The 18,901-nt window shown below is 29.7% G+C and overlaps 1 protein-coding gene across 1 annotated transcript; it reads right to left on the reverse strand.

Annotated features, from left to right (window-relative positions):
- Positions 1-3,251: 3,251 nt before the first annotated feature.
- Positions 3,252-3,689, reverse strand: LOC136082610 (uncharacterized). Its single transcript, XM_065802025.1, has one exon. It carries the CDS (start codon positions 3,687-3,689, stop codon positions 3,252-3,254), a length of 438 nt encoding a protein of 145 aa, XP_065658097.1.
- Positions 3,690-18,901: the final 15,212 nt, after the last annotated feature.

Consider the following 18,901-nt stretch of genomic DNA (forward strand, 5'->3'; position numbering starts at 1 on the left):
ATTGATAAAGGTAAAGTGTCAAAATACTTTAGTGCTTTGAATGGCGTTATAGTGAAAAATGGTTTTCCCCTTCTAAGAATATATATCTATAAGTATTTTCGGCAAAAACTTATGAAACTTATTAAAAAGAAAAAAACTCACATCGGTCAAATGCATTACTACGTTCCCCTACATACTCTGGCATCAATTTACTATACCACTTCTGGTAATTTTATTTTGGAAAACTCTAGGACATTTGTAACAACTATTTGAATTGCGATTAAAATGGTTTTTAACTAGTTATTATTTTTAATGTTTAAGCGGTTTTTAATATTTGTTGATAGTTTCAATATTTGTTGATAATTATCAAATATAAATTTATGTAAAAATTTGCAAGAAGAGTTTTCATTTTATTGAAAAATAGAGTCTTTATTTGTGTTTTGAACAAAAGTTTTTAGAAGCTTCTTCAATTTGAGTAGCAAATTTTATATGGTTATTTTTTTGAAAGCTAATAGATTATTCTATGAATTTTAAAATTTATCGATGAATATAAATTTTGCTTAGAATGGTAAATAAAATATTTTATCAACTAGTTGATTTCAAGTGTATTCCCAGGCTCCAATCATTGCAATATTTTGCAAAGCATTCTTATTTAACATAAGTATAAACATATAAATGCTTGAAATTTGTTTTTTGTCTGGAAATTTCTCTAACACCAAAAAATGCGCGATCTTTCCAATTGGAGATGACTAAATAAACAATAATGCGGAAGAATCAGAAGAATGAAAACTGGCGTAAAAGTTTTGTTGAAACCACATATTATTACGTCATTAGGAAAACTCTAAAATATATCGCGAGGTTAGAATTATTTTGTTCAGTTTCCACTTTTTAAAAAATTTGAGTTATTGATTATTGATTATGTTCCTCAAAATTATATTTTTCTACTAAATCGAAACCTAAGTTATAATCATAAAAGATGCGGAAAAAACACAAGTAATAAAAAAATTTTTATATGCTGTCTTCTAAAGTTTTTATTTTTTAAATTATCTTATCTCAAAACTAGGGGTGTTCCGGATTGGAAATTTTCAATTCCAGCCGGAACCGGATTTGTCGGAATTCTTAATAAATAATTCCGGCCGGAACAAGAATTATATTTATGTAATTTTTTACTTTTAAAATTGAAAGTGAAAGCCTGCACCTTATTATCGTGGCTACATAATATATATCTATAACCTATAATATATATATATATATATATATATATATATATATATATATATATATATATATATATATATATATATATATATATATATATATATAAATAACCTATTTCGTTAATTTGATTCTTGTTTCATTTAAATCTAAATGTTGTTTTTATCCCGACTCAAAACTCTAAAATTAGGAGATAGAACAAAATAGTTCTAACGTTGTGATACGGTAAATATTACATAGTTTGATGATGTGATTACGTGGTTTGATGACATGACTACGTGGTTTAATTAAGTGGTTTGATGACGCGATTTCGTGGTTTGATGACATGATTACGTGGTTTGCGGTTATTTTTATAAGGTTTTTAATGTTAATATTTGTAAAATATTTTCATTTCTTTTTAATTCATATTAAAGATTTTATTATTAGTTTATATAAAGATCTTCCACAATCCCTAGAAAACTCGATGCAATATTATTTGCTGATGACACAAATTTGTATTGTTCATCAACATCAATTAAAGACCTTTATGAATCTGTGAACAATTACTTTGAGAACGTAAGCATCTAGTTTAAAGTAAACAAATTATTTATAATTACAGAAAAAACAAAATACATCTTGTTTCATTCCAACCAGCAGAAAATCGATATAATAAGCATGCTACTATTACTAAAAACTTATAATATAAACATCAAAAGAATTGAAACAGTTAAGTTTCTTGGGATAATTATGGTTTCTTGGGATAATTATGGTTTCTTGGGATAATTATGGTTTCTTGGGATAATTATGGTTTCTTGGGATAATTATTCCAAAATTTTATTTGGAAAGCTTATAGAAAAACAATAAATACAAAAATATCAAAAAATATACTCTATACCCATACTTTCGCAAGAGAATCTAAAAATTTTTTTACATTTTCTTTATACCAAGTTATCTAACATGTCTGAGGAAGTGCAAACAGAGGCGTCCCAAGAGAGAGGGGGGCGTAGAGGGGTGTCTAGCCCCCCTACGAAATTTATCAGTCGGCAAATTGAACATTGGAGTTGGCAAAATTAGGTCTATAGTTGGCACTTGGCGAATGGCAGGCAACAAGGACCTTCTCTTTTTTTTCTTTCTTCAGATTTAGTCGGCAAAAAAAAATTTTCTTGGCCTTACTTGGCAAAAAACAGATACGTCATACCCCACCCCCTCCCTCTGAGATCTCTTCAGGAAGGCACTGAGTACATATAAATCTAAGCTAAATTCTTTTTATATACACCAGAAACACGTATCAAGTTTTATAATAAAAATAAATTCACTCGTGCCGATCAATTGCTTAAAAACTTGAATGTATTAAATTATTGTGAATATTTCTTTGTTTTTAACTGACCAAGGAAGATCGACTCAACGCATTTTTTGTGACTTGTTTTTATATATTCTTATTAAGAAAACAGCGTTATTTATACTAAATCTGACATAGTTGGCAATTATCAGTAACTAAAATTAAGATAATAATTACCAACTTTCTACCATATATTAATTACTGTAAAAATACTAGACGTTATTGCGTGGTTAAATAAATGTTTATGACACACTACCCCCAATTTGTAGAGAACATCTACAAATTCTCATCAAAATGTTCATTAAGTCCTGTAATTTTAATAAGTTCCTCAGCCTTTGATTTCGCCATTCGTGAAGGTCTTTGCTTCAGAGTTTTTGTTTGCTCTGCTGTTATGTTTTCGCTAGGTTTAGAATCATTTAGGAATTCCGTGATCTCAGTAGGATCTTGGCAAATTTCCAACGGATAAAGCATCTGAATCGGCCTTTCCATTACTTGATTATTTCCCGTTATTAATTTAGCACCGCGGATTATATTATCTTCTCCGCGTACAAGTTTCGTTACCATACCAGTTTTCCACTCACCTCTGTTCTTTTCTTCTCCTTTAAGTAAAAGTCTCTCCCCCTGCTATGTTCTTTTGGTTATAGCCTTTGCACGGGTGATTTTCTCGTAATGATCTTAAGTACTCGTTTGTCCACTTTTTCCACTCTAAGTTCTTGCATGTTGTGATATACCGCATTGCTCATGCAGTCGTTTTGTTGTTAAAATCTTCATCATCGTCATCTTCTGTATTTTCGGAAGGGATCGTTATACCTTTCCCATGTAAAATCATGTTTGGTGTTAATATCGGAAGTTGAATATCGTTCTCAATATATCCTAATGGTCGGTTATTCAATGTATTTTCAATATCAATCAAAACTTCTTTAAGTCGTTCGAAAGTCAGACGAATCCTTCCAGCTGCTTTGTGTAATGATCTTTTTACTAACCCCACCATTCTTTCAAAGAAACCTCCCCACCATGGGCTTCTTGCTAAATTAAACTTCCATTTTATGTTCATTTCATCTAAGTATTCGTTTATCAGCGGGTCTCTCTGCAATCGCCGGAGCCACCTTGCAGTACTTACAAATGTTTTAGTATTGTCGCTTATTATGAGTGCAGGTGTGCCCCTTCTTGCAATCATTTCTTTAATACTTCTTCAAAAATCTTCATTTTCCATTGTTTTTAGTAGATCCAAATGGGTTGCTCTTGAAGTTGCACATGTATAAACTTATATTCTTTTACTTAATTAATTACTTTATATTCGATTGGGCCAGCGAAATCCAAAGCAATAGTTTCAAAGGAGTATTTACTTTTAGTTAGGTACTTTGGCAAATCAGCTGTTAATGGAGCTAGTAATGGTTTGCACCTAAATCTTTTACACCAATTGCAATCGTATATAATTGTTTTTTTCTTGGTATTTACGTTGTTTTTACTTGGTATTTACGTAAGGTATCTGTCCAATAATGCTCACGAAACTTGGACATTGTTAGACTAACTATCCCATGGTGAGTCTGTGCATGTGCTCTTTGAATAACCAAGTTTGTAAAGGGGTGTTTGCGAGGTAAAAATATTGGGTGCTCACCTTGTATACGACCTATGCAAACTTATAGCCCATCATGATTTCTATGTAATCGTAATCTTTCTGAGGTTTCTTTATATTGTTCGGATTTTTCAAATTCGTATTGAGAAATTTTGATCAGCTTCTGCATTGCGTTGTTCCTTTCAGTAGCTGATAGCACACCTCGACATTTTCTTTTACTTTTGAGATTGATAATGATTCTTAAGATCCATGCCATCATTCTTATAACTTTTGGAAGTTGATACTTGTTCATAAGTTCAAAGTAGTTAAACCTCTCGACTGTGGCAAGGTTATGCATTTTTGTTGGATTAACTTCTACTATTTGTGTATGAACTATATTGGGTGGCCACTCATTCTATTTGGCAAGCCATGTTGGACCGTTGAACCATATTTGTGGAATTTTTCTATTTTTAATTCCTCTACTTTCAATATCATCTGGGTTCTGATTGGTTGGGCAGTGGCGCCAGATAATCCAACTTCGTTTATTGATTTCTTTGACACGATTTGATATAAACTGCTTCCATTTACGATTGTCATTAAGGATCCAATGCAGCGCTACTGAACTATCAAGCCAGCCGTATATCTCCATAACTGGGTGTCCTTCAAGTGCCAACTTAACGTTTGTAAGAGCACAAGCTACCATGTGTCCTGAAATTAATTTAAGTCTGGGAATAGAACAGCCTCGCTTTGATATGCGTGATTTGGCTGTAAACAATCCTTGAGTTACTTTGTTTCCTTGATGTACTACTACATATATTGCACTGCAGCAGCCATCTTTGCTTTCATCACCAAATCCCTGGATTTCAATTTTTTTAATTATATGATTCAAAACAGTTATACTTCTTGGTATTGTTGTAAGGTCTTGTTAAGTATTTTTCCAAAGCATCCATTCCTTTGTTAATTCAGGTGAAAGTTTTTCGCCCCAAGCAAACTTTAAATCACAAATTTTTCTATATATAAGTTTTGCTATTAGTGTTATTGGGGAAATCACACCAAGTGGATCAAAAACTCTAGCCAAACTTTCTAAAATTCCTCTTTTGGTTGTGATGTTTTTTTGGCGAGTCGGTCTACAATCCATTAATAAAGTGTCTTCATTTTTGTCCCACAACAATCCAAGAATTTTTGAACAACGTTTATTTTCTTCATTGATGGTGACTTCATGATATTTCTCTTTTGAATCATTGGTTTCCAATACAGGAAAGTTCGAGTGCCATTTGTGAAGCTGGAATTCTCCCTTTTTGAACAAATGTATTGCTGTTTGTTTCAATTTTTTGACACATTCCAGGTCAACTCACCCAGTGATTATATCATCAACATATATGCCCTTGTTGATTATCTGAATTTCATTCTTTTTATGCGGATAATATTTTTCATATGTCAATAAATGTTGCTTGATTACTCCTCCAAGAATAAAGGGACTAAATGCACAGCCAAACGGGATTCGAGTAAATCTTAGAGTTATTACTATTAAGTCCGATATCCAATAGAAACGGAAAACATCACGATCTTTATAATCAACTCTTATTCGTAGAAAGGCTTGTTTAATGTCTCCAGTAAGACAAACAGGTTGCAATCTGTTTTGTAAAATAACATTGATTAGTAAGGGTTGCAATGGAGGACCAATATGTAAACAGTCGTTAAGTAAGGGTGATACGTACTCTTTAGCTGACGCGCCAAAAACAATACTTAGCTTGGTTGTTTCGGAGTCCTCTTTTATCACTGCTCGACAAGGCATGTAGAATATTCGCTTGCCAGTTGGTTTGTTTGGTGCATACTCAATTATCCAATCCTTGAGTTGTTCTTGAATAATACCGTTATATTTTATGAGATCATTTGGTTTCTTTTCTAGTTTCCTTAGTAAACTATGCAACCTTGTGATGCTCCCATCTGAATAAGATGCCAGTTTTAAACATTCCTCTTTCCATGGTAATCCAGTGTGATAAAGACCAGTTGAGTCTTGTTGTAGCTGTTCTTTGAACTCTTCATATACTTTATTTTGATTCCCTTCGCTTTGATCTTCTAGACCAAGAACATCCAAGCTATATAGTTCTTTTTAACAGTCGTTGGTTGACTATGTAAAATATAAACAGTCCGAAGTGCTTTGTCCTGGTCCCATAACCGTCCATCCAAATATAGTTTCTTCTGCAATAGCTTCTCCATCATTTCCAGTCCTGAAACCTTTCAACTTTATCTTCATTATGAAAATGCAATCTCTCTAAGTGTTTGAGTTTCCTTTTTAGGACAGATATCCTCGGATTTTGTAGTACGGTAAGCACTTTCTTTTCTAACTTGTAGAGTTTAATATCAAGGCTGTTGCGTCCGTTTATTGAATATAGAATTGTGTAGAACAACGGAAGAATTTGATGCACTGATCCAGTCATTGTTTCAATGTTTTTTGATTCCCAATTATTTGGCTTTAACTTTATGTACTTGATTAGCGTAGATAAAGCATACGAACTACCAGCTCCCATATCCAATGGGATGAATAGTTTGCCCTTCGTATCCAGTCATAAGGATACCCCTTTTTGATAAGCATACGAACTACCAGCTCCCATATCCAATGGGATGAATAGTTTGCCCTTCGTATCCAGTCATAAGGATACCCCTTTTTGATTCGTCTTTATTAACCCCAGTGCATATAGATGAATGATGCCTTCCTTGACAATGGTAGCAAGAACGTTTGCTACGACAGTTGGATACTGTGTGGTTTGTTGACGTGCAGTTGAAGCAGCGATGGTTTTTTTTAAGATATTGTTTCCTTTGCTCTGTTAAATGAAGTTTCGTACATTCGTGACTGCGATGATTTTGCGAACTGCAGTAGATACAGTCAATGTTTCTAGTTTCGTTATGTTGGAAGTGTTTTTCCATTTGATTTTTGTGCTCCCAATTATTGTGGGGTTTTGAATTTTATTTTCTGATATTATTTCTTTGTCGTCCAATAGATGATTCTGGGTTTCGTAACGTATATTTACGTAGAGCTTCAATTAGATGTTCAAAGTCCCATTCCTGCCGTTTTGGATCTGTTCGAGTAATATCAGCTTTAACAGGGCCAAGTTTGTAGAGAGTTTCGCGTACCAGTATTTCTGCTGTCTCCAATTTGTTTAAAGTTTTCAACGATTTTATGCTTACATTTAATTTTCTGTAAAAATTATGTATTTGATCCACGTCGGTATTTTTTATGTAGAGAAGACCCATGATATCACGACCATGCTGGCGTATAATTTCAGAAGTGATTCCATATTTTTGATTTAGAATAATTTTCGCTTTTTCATAACCATTTGCATTAAAAGGGAGTCCAGAAATTTGGCGTGTTTGATAATAGTTCACGTAAGTATGATAATTTAGTTACTGGATGATAGCTTGTGTTGTCAATTTTTGTGCTGAATTGTTCCCAGAACCGCACCCAATCCAGAATAGTCCCATCAAATTTTGAAATTTTTAGTCTGGGAAGTTTTGCTTTACAATCATTTGTGTGTGCACTGTCCATGCTTTTAGTTATTTCTTGCTTTCGTTCATTTAGTTCTTCTTTTACACGAGCAATTTCTTCGTGCATCTTCTTCTTTTTTGTAATTTATCTTTCTATACGGTATTCTTCTAGTGAGGTCAGAAGTTCGCTCGCTGTTTAATTAAGTTGTTCTGTTGTTCGTACCAGTTGTCGATTTCTTCATTGTCGGCGTTTTCTTCGTCTCTTTTTAATTCTTCTATGTTTTGGATCAAGTTAAAAGTCTCCGACAGTTTTGCTTTGATAGTTGGTTCTAATCTATCTAATGTGTGTATATTGTTATTGTTCAATGATATGCGTACTTCCAGACCAAGTCGCTCAACTTTTGTTAATGTTAGTTCCAATTTCCTTGATAGTGTAGCAATTGGATCTTCGCGTTGCTTAGGAGGTATTTTAAATTCTATTGTAATCTTTGATTCCTTATGCCAGTTGATAGCTTATAGAGTGTTCTGTAGATTCCAGTGTCCTGGCAGGGTCGCCTCTTTGTGTTGTGAATATTTCTTTGTTTTTAACTGACTAAGGAAGATCGACTCAACGCATATTTTGTAACTTGTTTTTATATATTCTTATTAAGAAAACAGCGATATTTATACTAAATCTGACATATTTGGCAATTATCAGTAACTAAAATTAAGATTATAATCACCAACTTTCTACCACATATTAATTACTGTAAAAATACTAGACGTCATCGAGTGGTTAAACAAATGTTTATGACAAAATATCTATAAAATTATTATCTACAGAAATATTTTAATTATGCTGAAATATAAGCTCGGACTTGTTCCAACATATTTTACTAATAACTTTTTTCATATCGACGCGATATGAAAAAAGTTATTCCTACATATTTTACTAATAACTTTTTTCATATCAATATCTCACACGAGGAACAGGTAACTTCACATTGCCCATTCAAAAAAACAAAATTTTCGAGATTTTCAACTGTATACCATGGCACCTACTTATGCAACAAAATAATACCTCAAAATATAGAACTTACTATATTGGATAATCTTATTGCCCTGACGATGAAACTAAAAGATCTCATAATTAACAAAACCAATATTATCGATTTTTTATCTTTTGTATTTAATACATTAAATGTAAAATATAAATAATATTTATAACATTTAAAATTAAAAAAAAATAATAAAAAATAAAATTAAAATAAAGGAATAAATAAAGAATAAAAAAAGAATAAATAAAGTTAACAACTATACAAAGTAAAATATTACTGAGCAGTAGATCTTAAAGGTAAATGTGTGCTTTATATATTTCCTTTTTAATTTTTTAGTTTATTTTGTATTTTCAAAGGTTCTCGATAAAAAGAATCTCTTAGTCTTCTGCAAGTTTCATTACAACTACATATTTTTATTATGATTAATTAATATATATTTTTAACAATACCCACAAGCAAGTAATTTTCAAATGCATAAGTTCATAGGACGTGTGTGTGTGTGTGTGTGCGTGGGCGTGTGTGTGTGTGCGTGGGTGTGTGTGTGTGGGCGTGTGTGTGTGTGCGTGGGCGTGTGTGTGCGTGGGCGTGTGTGTGCGTGGGCGTGTGTGTGTGTGTTAACAGTATATATATATTAAACTGTAAACATTTAGGTTTTTTAAAATATGTAATTAGAATTGTTGTAAAAGAAAAAATATATATATATTTTACAATATAAATTTATGAAAGATTTTTAAGAGAAATGTTTTATTTTATTGAAGAGGAGAGTTTTTATTTATTGAAAAAAAAAGACACTTTAATGTAGTAAAAAAAGAAAAGATTTTAATTAATCGGAGTGTAATGGAGCGTTATGTAATATTGTGGGGTTTTGTATCTGGCACAAAAATTTATCATAACTAGTGCTTAGACCCCGATGCGTAGAAACGAATCAAATGATTATAATATGAGTCTTTAGTTGTTTTTCTCTTTTTAATAACAGTGTTTCTTGTTCTAAACTGTTTAGAAGAAAGTGTTAATAAGGCTTAAACGGAGATTGGAGTTTCATAATTAAAAAAAAAAAAGTGGCGCAATCAAAGAACTTATGTTAATAGTCCAGAAAGCTATCAATTTAAATCTGCCTGATAATCCTAAAGATGAAGAAGTGCAAGTCCAGATGATCTTATTATAATAAAAGAGGTTACGTCTAAGTTATTGGAATAAAGTTTTTAAGAATATTTAAAAGTCAATCTGTTAATGAAATAATAAGTAGAAAATGTTTTCCATTATTGGTTAGAGACTTATTTTAAAAAAGATACATGTAATACTTCTAGATTTAACATCAGTTTCTACTTATTTAATTTTTGTACTGTGGTTTTGTTATGCATTCTGTTGATGGAAATCCCAATTCGAGCAGATCTTTCCATATGAAGATTTTCCAAGACGTTTTTTTAATATATTTAGTTGTTTTGGTCTAAAGTACTGATACTTAAGTACTTTATAATGAAGGTTCCACAATAACTTATGCCTGACATTTTGAACTAAACTTTAGTGATTGTAAAACTGAAACTATAGAAATAATTTGTTTTAGTTATTTATTACTTATTTGCGTAGTATTTTTTTTACTTTTTGAATACGTATACTTATCTTTTTTGAATATGTATTCTTATCTTTTTATCTGTGCAATAACATAAGCACTTCTTTTCGAGGGGCGTTTCTATGGAACAATATAGTTTTGAAACATTTTGATTTTAATAAAAATATCTTTCTCTCTATTGAAAACTTATATATTTTTAAATTTAATTATTTTGATTTATTTATAATGTTTTTACGAATTCTTATATAAAAAATATTTGTTTGACTTGGATATTTAAATTTTGTTTTAATAATTTTATTTTTGTGTATCATGTTACTTTAATTTATACATTTTATACCTATCAAGTCTTGTATTTTAAGTATTTATATAAAACGTTAATTTTTAACTCTAACTTTCGTTTTATATACTTTATTTGACTTATTTATTATTATTTTCATTTATGCACGTTACACAATTGTTATAAACACGTAGCGATTGTAAGCGATTCTTGATGACAAGATCATCTGATCTTCTGCAAGTCTCCGCGTTCTTATTTTGTATGCACCAAAATTTGTAATTTTTTATTTATATACATTTTTCTTTCATTTATTTTATTGTAATAGTTATTGTGAAGAAATAAAAGAACAAAAAAAAAAAAAAGCATCTCCATGAAACAAAATACAAAGGTTTTTCCTAAGACATGATGTTTCTCAGTTTTAATAGCTGCAAAAAGAGCTGATATGCTTTTTTACACATTATTACTGTAATAAATAAGTGTTCTTATAAAACAAAATAGTGTTTGGTTTGCAAATGATTGGTAGGAGTAGAATTGCAATTGAGTCTCTTGAGTCTCCAAGAGTTTTCAGACATGTTTTAATTGACGTCTTATATTGACTAAATTTTACACCATAAAAAGAAAAAAAAAAAAAGTCGAGTTCATTTTACCAAACAACAATCTCTAGCAAAGAAGTACAAAGAATAAATCTCATCTCTGTCGTCATTTCTTCTTTTATTTATTTGTTATAATTTGTTTTTTTTTCCGCGCTGTACCCCAAAATGCTATGTGTGTTTAATTTTAAAACCTATTTATAGACAAGCAAATCTTTGCTATTGATGCACAGTGGGACAAGGTGTGCCAAAATACCAGAAAATCAATGTCGGCATTGCATGGTGAAAATTTGTTATAATCGTGAAGACATGATCATTAGAGGAAATATCTAGTTAAAAAAACATAAAATATTAATTTAAGCGTTATTTTATGCGGTTATTTACACGTGATTTTGACATGTGTTCCAAAACGCCATTTTGCGTTTTTTTATTTATCAAATTTCTTACGCCACGATTGTTTTAAATTAACTTTATTGACTTTCATTTTAAAATATATTATTTTAATTAACAATGCTTTCTTTGCTCAGACTTTTAAAAACAATTTAACGTAATCATTAGTTTTTATGCACCGAAAACAGTCAGTTTTCATACCATCCTCCAATATTATCCGAACATTTAATTATGTAAATCTCATGCTAAATGTATGTAAATAGCCATGCATCATAAATATTTTGCAACTTTTTGCAATAAAAAAAGTTATAACAAAACATTGGTCTTCGGTTAATGGTCAGTTGATGAGAAATATAGAACGTGTAAAAAAGATGTTTTGTACACAAATAATACCTACAAAATCTTTCATTACTATTATAATATATAAGTTCTGTAAATATAAATCCAAAAACTGTTATTTTATGGCAAATACATGTGTTGAATAGTAATATTTTTGATGTTTACACTGATAAAAGTTGTCCATTAAAAATATTTCCTATTTTTCACCAAAATTTAACTATTTTTTTTATTTTTTTTTTTATATCATTTTAATTGCATGTTTATTACTTTATTTATGCATTTTATATATAAAAATAGCTATTCTAATAAAAAAAACTACGAAAATAATTTTGGCACAAAAAACTCGATTTTGTCCTACTGCGTGATGCAAGAAAATTTATCATCTTAACTATTGTTGCTTTGGGTCAAAATATAAGCTTTTTTTAAATCTGATAAACAGTTTACATTGATCATGATTCTGATAAGTTTTATGGTGATTTTACAAAATATGGTGCATAGTTAAATATGAGTTTTAACTAATTACAATAGGGTAGATTAGGGTAATATGAATACCTTAAGCAAAATTTAGAATATTTTAAAAAATAGTTATGTTGTATCCAAAATTTTTTGCAAATAAACAACTTTTAAGGATTTTTACTCATGATATTTGGGCACCCGAAATTTTTTCTTAAAACACAGAGGTTTTAAAAAAGTAGCAAAAGTGCTCATATTACCCAGACCACTTGGTAATATGAGCACTTTAATAAGCTTTAAAAGTAACATTAATTAAATAAAAAAATACCAACCTGACAATTAGAACTTATTTTTGGAATATAATGATTCGTTATTAACAAAAATTATCTTTAAAAGATTAAATTTTAAAAACGCAAAAAGTTTAACAGCGTTTTACTTAGATGATAGCCGCTAATTACTGCATATAAATTTACGCTAATTGTACTGATTCCTGCTACCACCACATAAAGTCGATTAGAAAAATACAAAGCCACATGAACTTCACTGCTTACATCCAAAAAACCTTTAAGCATGCTCATATTTATATCCTGATTCCCTGAATCCGTAACGAATTAGCGAGTAATTGTAGTCATAAATATAATTAGTGTTTTATTCTAGATTTATTCCAAACTAAACGACTTATTACTACTTTTGAAAAGTTCATCAATTAGTTTAGAGTCTAAACTAGACATCATCATCAGGTTAAAAATTTAATATCAATAATATATGTATATACGTTTAATATACATACATAATTAAGAAAAAAATTTGTATGGTTTCGAATGAATATAATAAATAATAATAATAATAAACTATAAACAAATAAAATAATAAATAAATTATTAGAACTAATCTTAGATCTAATTAAATTTTTCCTTAAACAGTTTTTATAATATTGATCACAAAATAAATAGAGTTTATATATATTGTTGGTCTAAAACCATGACCACGTATTTTAAAAAAATGCATTTTTGTGGCTTCAATGCTTTTAATCTGTCTTAAATTTTTCCTTAAACAGTTTTTATAATATTGATTACAAAATAAATAGAGTTTATATATATTGTTGGTCTAAAACTATGACCACATATTTAAAAAAAATGTATTTTTGTGGCTTCAATGCTTTTAATCTGTATGCGTCTTCCGTTAAAACCAAAAAATTTAAAAAATGGGAAAAAATATTAATCACTAGTTGTGTTGAACATTGAGCTTTTATCATTCTGAGTTTTTAATCATAGCATCAGTTCTAATTTTTGCTTAATTTGAAAACCCTAATTTTTTGTTTTGTTTGTTAGTTGCTTTAGGTGCTTAAAAAGGTCCTAACGGTCTTATCACGGAGCACCGCAGAACAGCATTTAACCAGGAATTTAACACTACGAACCACGGACCTCCAGTTCTGAAGCCAGAACCCTAACCACTTTACCACGGCTGTTTTACTTTTTTGAGATATGTGTTAATGACTTTAGACTGACGATATGTAAATGGTTGCTAAAAACGGGTGCTACGGCACCTCTGAATTTAATATTAACTAAGTATGCGTAATATATATTTCTTTAGCTTCCCCGGCCTCACTTTTCTTCTCAAAATAAACAAATTTTATGTATATAGATGATAGCTTTATTTATAAGAATTTTTGTGAATTCAGCGTTTTAATGACTCAGTTTTATAATTTTTGGAACCAATTATAAACTGCTTATCCGGCTTTTATCAGTTTTTGTGTTAGTTTTTCACTGTTACAAAAATATAGTTAGAAATAACTTTTTGTTAGATATAACCTATGATAAATAATATAGCTTTGCACATAAAAATTTATAATTTTTTCCCCCTTATTTTAAAAATCAATTACTGCGCGGAGGATGATGCGAATCATCAGTAACAACATTTGCTGATGAAAAAGGTGTGAAAAAAACTATATTTAAACTATACTTGAAATATTGAAAATTGTAAGAAAATTGAAAACCAGAAATGACAATAGCTGTTTCGGCTTATTAAAAAGCAAGGCTGTCATTCTATTTTTGTTTTTTCCAGTAGCAACAAAATAAATGTTTTTGAAATTATTAACCTACTAATGTAATTTTTTAGTTAAGTATTAGAAACACTGTTTAATTGCTTGTCTGCAAATGTTGCGTCTGATAGTAGATAAGATCTCAATTTAGATTAAAAAAATTATTTCTTATACCAAAAACAATTAGAGCATTTAGGCGCGGATTATAAACAGTTTGACAGTTTGACAGCTTGTCAATAAGCTTTAATTGCTATGAAAGGTATTTTATTTTTGCCACACAAACAAAACCATTTTGGTTGTGTGCCACCTTACTTAAACTTCACGTCATCACACACTTATTGCGTCGTTGTAAGAGATTACAAAGAAAAAAAATTTAAAAAGTTATTGTTGAAATCGATTCAATTAAAACTAAAGAAATAAAAAAAGATACATTTTTCTAAAATATTATCAGATTATAAAAATTTCTTTGTTTGTTTGAAACCTAAATGAACTTAAAGAGTTCACCATGTATTTGTATACTTTTTGACAGGTGCTCCACGTTTTAGATCCTCGGTATGCTTATACAGTATTGTGAAAGTTTCATTTTGTGACAATTTATAAGTGTTGTTCACATTTGATCTTAGATTATACTTTTTATTAAGTTTATTTCAAACAAACTATTAAAGTTTGTTTGGCAAGAAGCTGTTGTAAAATTTAAACATAAAAATTAAATGCTGATAGATATTCGTTTCGAATACATCCATTACCATCATATCTTTAATAAAAGGTTTTTCATGATCACTTTTATGCTGATAGAATATGATTCTGCAAAAGTGTTTTTGTAGCCTATAGACCTTTTAATATTTTATTTTTTGCGTACTTGCTTATGATATTTAATAAAACAGTAAATTATTTAGTAAATTAATACAAAATGTATTAATTTAAAGTTTTGCATATTAACATATGAGCAAACTCATACATCACACCAAGAGTTTTGGTAGTTTTTGACTGAATATATTTTATTTGGGAGTAGGAGGGGGGCGGGGAAACCAGTATAAAATTCCATCAATAAAAATTTTATACTGAATTGTTTTTTAATTAGCTTATCATTTAAAACAAAGCAACTTAAGTGGTATGTGTAATTTTTTTGTTTTTTTTTAAACAAAGTATAGTTCGTTTTCTTAATATTAAGTGATAGTTTATTTTTTCTAAACCAATTATTTATTTTATTAAATACAATATTCACACCCGCACACAATCGGCTAATATTTTTATTGTAAAGAAATAGATTTGTATCGTCAGCAAACTTTTTTTGAATTCAGTTTTAATAAAACAATATAAAAGTTGGTAAAATAAGTTAAGAATACCAGCGATCAGTCCTTAGGGAAGCATAAGACATTTAGTATTCCGAATTGCACATTATGCACGTATCGTTTCTATTTGTGAAAAAATATCACGGTAACAAATGCTTTAGAAAATTTAATAAATAATCCTAAAATAAACTGGTTTTTGACAAAACCATCAGTTATTTGGTTGACTATTTCATTAATCCAAAGTTTAGCCAAATAGTTTTTTAAGTCCGATTTAAAAATACAGAAAGTTATGGTATTGGTCTAGAATTTGTCATTTCCGAATGATTATTCCATTTGTAAACTGGAATCGTTTTAGCTAATTTAAGACCATCAAGGAAAATACAATATTTTAATGATAGTTTCAGTATATGAAACAGAAACCTGCTTAAGCTAACTTTATTAAGAATAATTATACTGTAAGATACTTCATCATATTTTGGTGTTATATTTTTCTCTAAAGAAGAATATGCTCCTTAAAATTCTTTTAAACCATTCTAATGTTGTATTATTCTAAAAGCATGTTTTTAACCAACATTTACAAAATACTTGTTGAACTCTTTTGAGTTTTTTTTTGTGATAGAATGTATCAATCTTGTCGATATTAATTTTCTTAGGTTGTGAAAATGGATTTATTTTATATTTTCCCATTATGTTATTAATTAAAGACCATGTTTGTTTAAGGTTAGATCTGCTTTTTGAAATTAGCGTACTTTGACACATTTTTTCCTTCCAGATATATAGCAAACTCCATACGTTTATAAGTTTATACTTGTTGTATATTATTGTTATACTTATCAAAAAAAGATGTTTGCAAAATTTTACGATGATTTGAGCCTGGGAACAAAAAAATTCTAAAACTTTGACTTTAACTGCCCCAATCGTGAAAGCAAAAAGATAATAAAATATTTTTATTACTTCTCAACTTAATTTATACTTATCGATAAATTTGTACTTATCGATAAGTTTTAAAATTCATTTAACAAAACTCTTAGTGTTCAAAAATTATATTTAACTATTACCTTATAAAATATGTAGCCCTCTCATATTGAGGGGGTCGCTAACTTTAAATTGTATAGTTTTTGAACGCTAAGATATTATTTACTTTATTTACTTTTTCTTCGTAAGACTTTATTTTTTCATTGCATACGTCACAAATTTTTTTTAAACTTAACGACATAAAAAATAAAGGCAAATAATGAAATATTTGAGGAAATTTCTTGGAGAAAAGCAAAGTTTAAACAAAATACAATTACGTTTTCTTTTAACTCTCTAGGGACTCAAACCAATTTTATAAAGAATTCAATGATCAATTTAATTTTTTTAAAAAAATAAATAAAATAAGGTTTTACAATAAATTGTGAAAGCATAAACTGCCTGTCAACCTAGTTATATAATACTTGACAATTACATTGTTTAACTAATAGAAAATAAAATGTGGATTACTCGTAGAGAAGCCATTCATTTTTTAGATGATTGTCTAGAAGCAGCTTAAACGTTTTTAGAGATAACAATGTCATTAGGAAGAGAGTTCCATTTATTTATTATTCTTAGAGAAAAAAAGTTCAAATTTAATCGCGATGATTGTTTTTTGAGTTTATATATATGACCATGAGTAATAAATTGGCTATCTATTTCAAATAGACTTCTGTCACTATTGTTATCTTTGCACCATTTACAGACGTTGATTAGGTCTGCACGAAGTAGCCTTAATGATACTGGGCAATAAGAACAAAACTCACGATTCTTACTACTTTTCAAAGTATAGGGTGGCAAGCTAACTTGTAAAATTTACTAAGCTAAACCAAAGCTGGAATTTTTTAAGGCAAAACACGTTTCCAAAACACTGGGAAAGCAAAATGTCTTAGTACTACAAAACTACAATTAAAATCTTAGATAAATCTGGGTCCTTGTTTAACATCCCCCTAAAATCAACAAAAAACTTTTATTTATAAGTGGCAAAAAACAAAAAGACAGTCGTGCCAGCCGAACTTTTTTGGAACAGTTCAACAAAAACAACAATGCCGTGGACCCAGATTTGGAAAATAAATTTTACCTCCCACGCATACGGACCGACGCAAAACCCTACCTCGCAGCTGCTGTTGACAGTCACTCAAACCATTATGAGTGAAATATGGAACAGCAGATGGCACCATATGTTTAACAATTCAAATATTGACCCAACACACAGTGGGCCAGAATGCACTTTTACTGGACAAAATTCATAACTAATTTAATATTAGAGCTATATTCACTAAAATTAGTATGAGTACTAATATGATGTCTGCGCTTTTTATGAAGGTAGTATTTTTTTATTTCGTTGCTATGGATACCTTTATTTTGCTTAGCAACAACCTACTTTTGTTATCTGCAGATATTTTAAAAGTGCTATATTCACTATATTTGGCATAAGTACCAATATGAGATCACACTTCTTACAAAAGTGATAATTTTTTAAATTTAGTCGTTATGGATACTTATATTGCTTAGTTACCGGATACTTTCCTTAGTTACAAAGTGGTAAATTGATATTTGAATATCTTATCGGATTTTTGACCCACCTATATTGAATAACAATTGAGTATTTAGGTAAATAATGTTTTAGGAATAATAAAAGCAAAAAATAGTGCAAGAAAACGCTATCAATTTTAAATTACATCAAAAAATTATAAAACAATAATATCGTTTGAAGATTGTTTAAGTAATTGTAAAACATCTGAAGGAAATGCTTTATGATTTGTTTGGTGTGATGTTGATTTACGCAATGATGAAATAACAGGATCACTGGAAACTAGGAGTCTATTGATAAGATCAGTATTTGTTGCTTTTCTGGATGTTTTTCGGCTGAAATTTTCGCGATAAGATTTAAAGTCTTTATTTGTAGCCTCTTGAGCTTCCTCTGACATAAGTCCGATGGGTAATGTAAGGCTTTTAATTATGTCATGTCCATGTATCAATACTTTGTGAACTGATTGAGCCATGTAATACCATGGATAAAGGGACACATATAGTCTAAAAGTGTCAAAACAATAATCCTTGAACTTTAAGCAGTCTATTTCATATCTTGAAGAGAGCGTTACCAAGATAATGTAAAATCTGAATATAAGGTTTTGGTCAATACCCAGAATTTCAGCTGTTTGTTCATATGCTGCAAAAGCACGCCTTGAGGTATTGCCATCATTACTTGTTCCAGAACCACCACTTTTAGGGAAATCAACAACAAGTCCCATTTTGTTCATAAAATCAGTCTGAATCTTTTGTTTAGCTACAGATGCCTTTTCTTTGTGTTCTTTAGATCTTGCTTGCCACTTTCTTGTTTCTTT

Source organism: Hydra vulgaris, chromosome 07, assembly GCF_038396675.1.
Source record: "Hydra vulgaris chromosome 07, alternate assembly HydraT2T_AEP".
Lineage (NCBI taxonomy): Eukaryota > Metazoa > Cnidaria > Hydrozoa > Anthoathecata > Hydridae > Hydra > Hydra vulgaris.

Coding starts and splice junctions, on each gene's coding strand:
- LOC136082610 (XM_065802025.1), bottom strand. CDS start 3,689: ATGATTGCAAGAAGGGGCACACCTGCACTCATAATAAGCGACAATACT.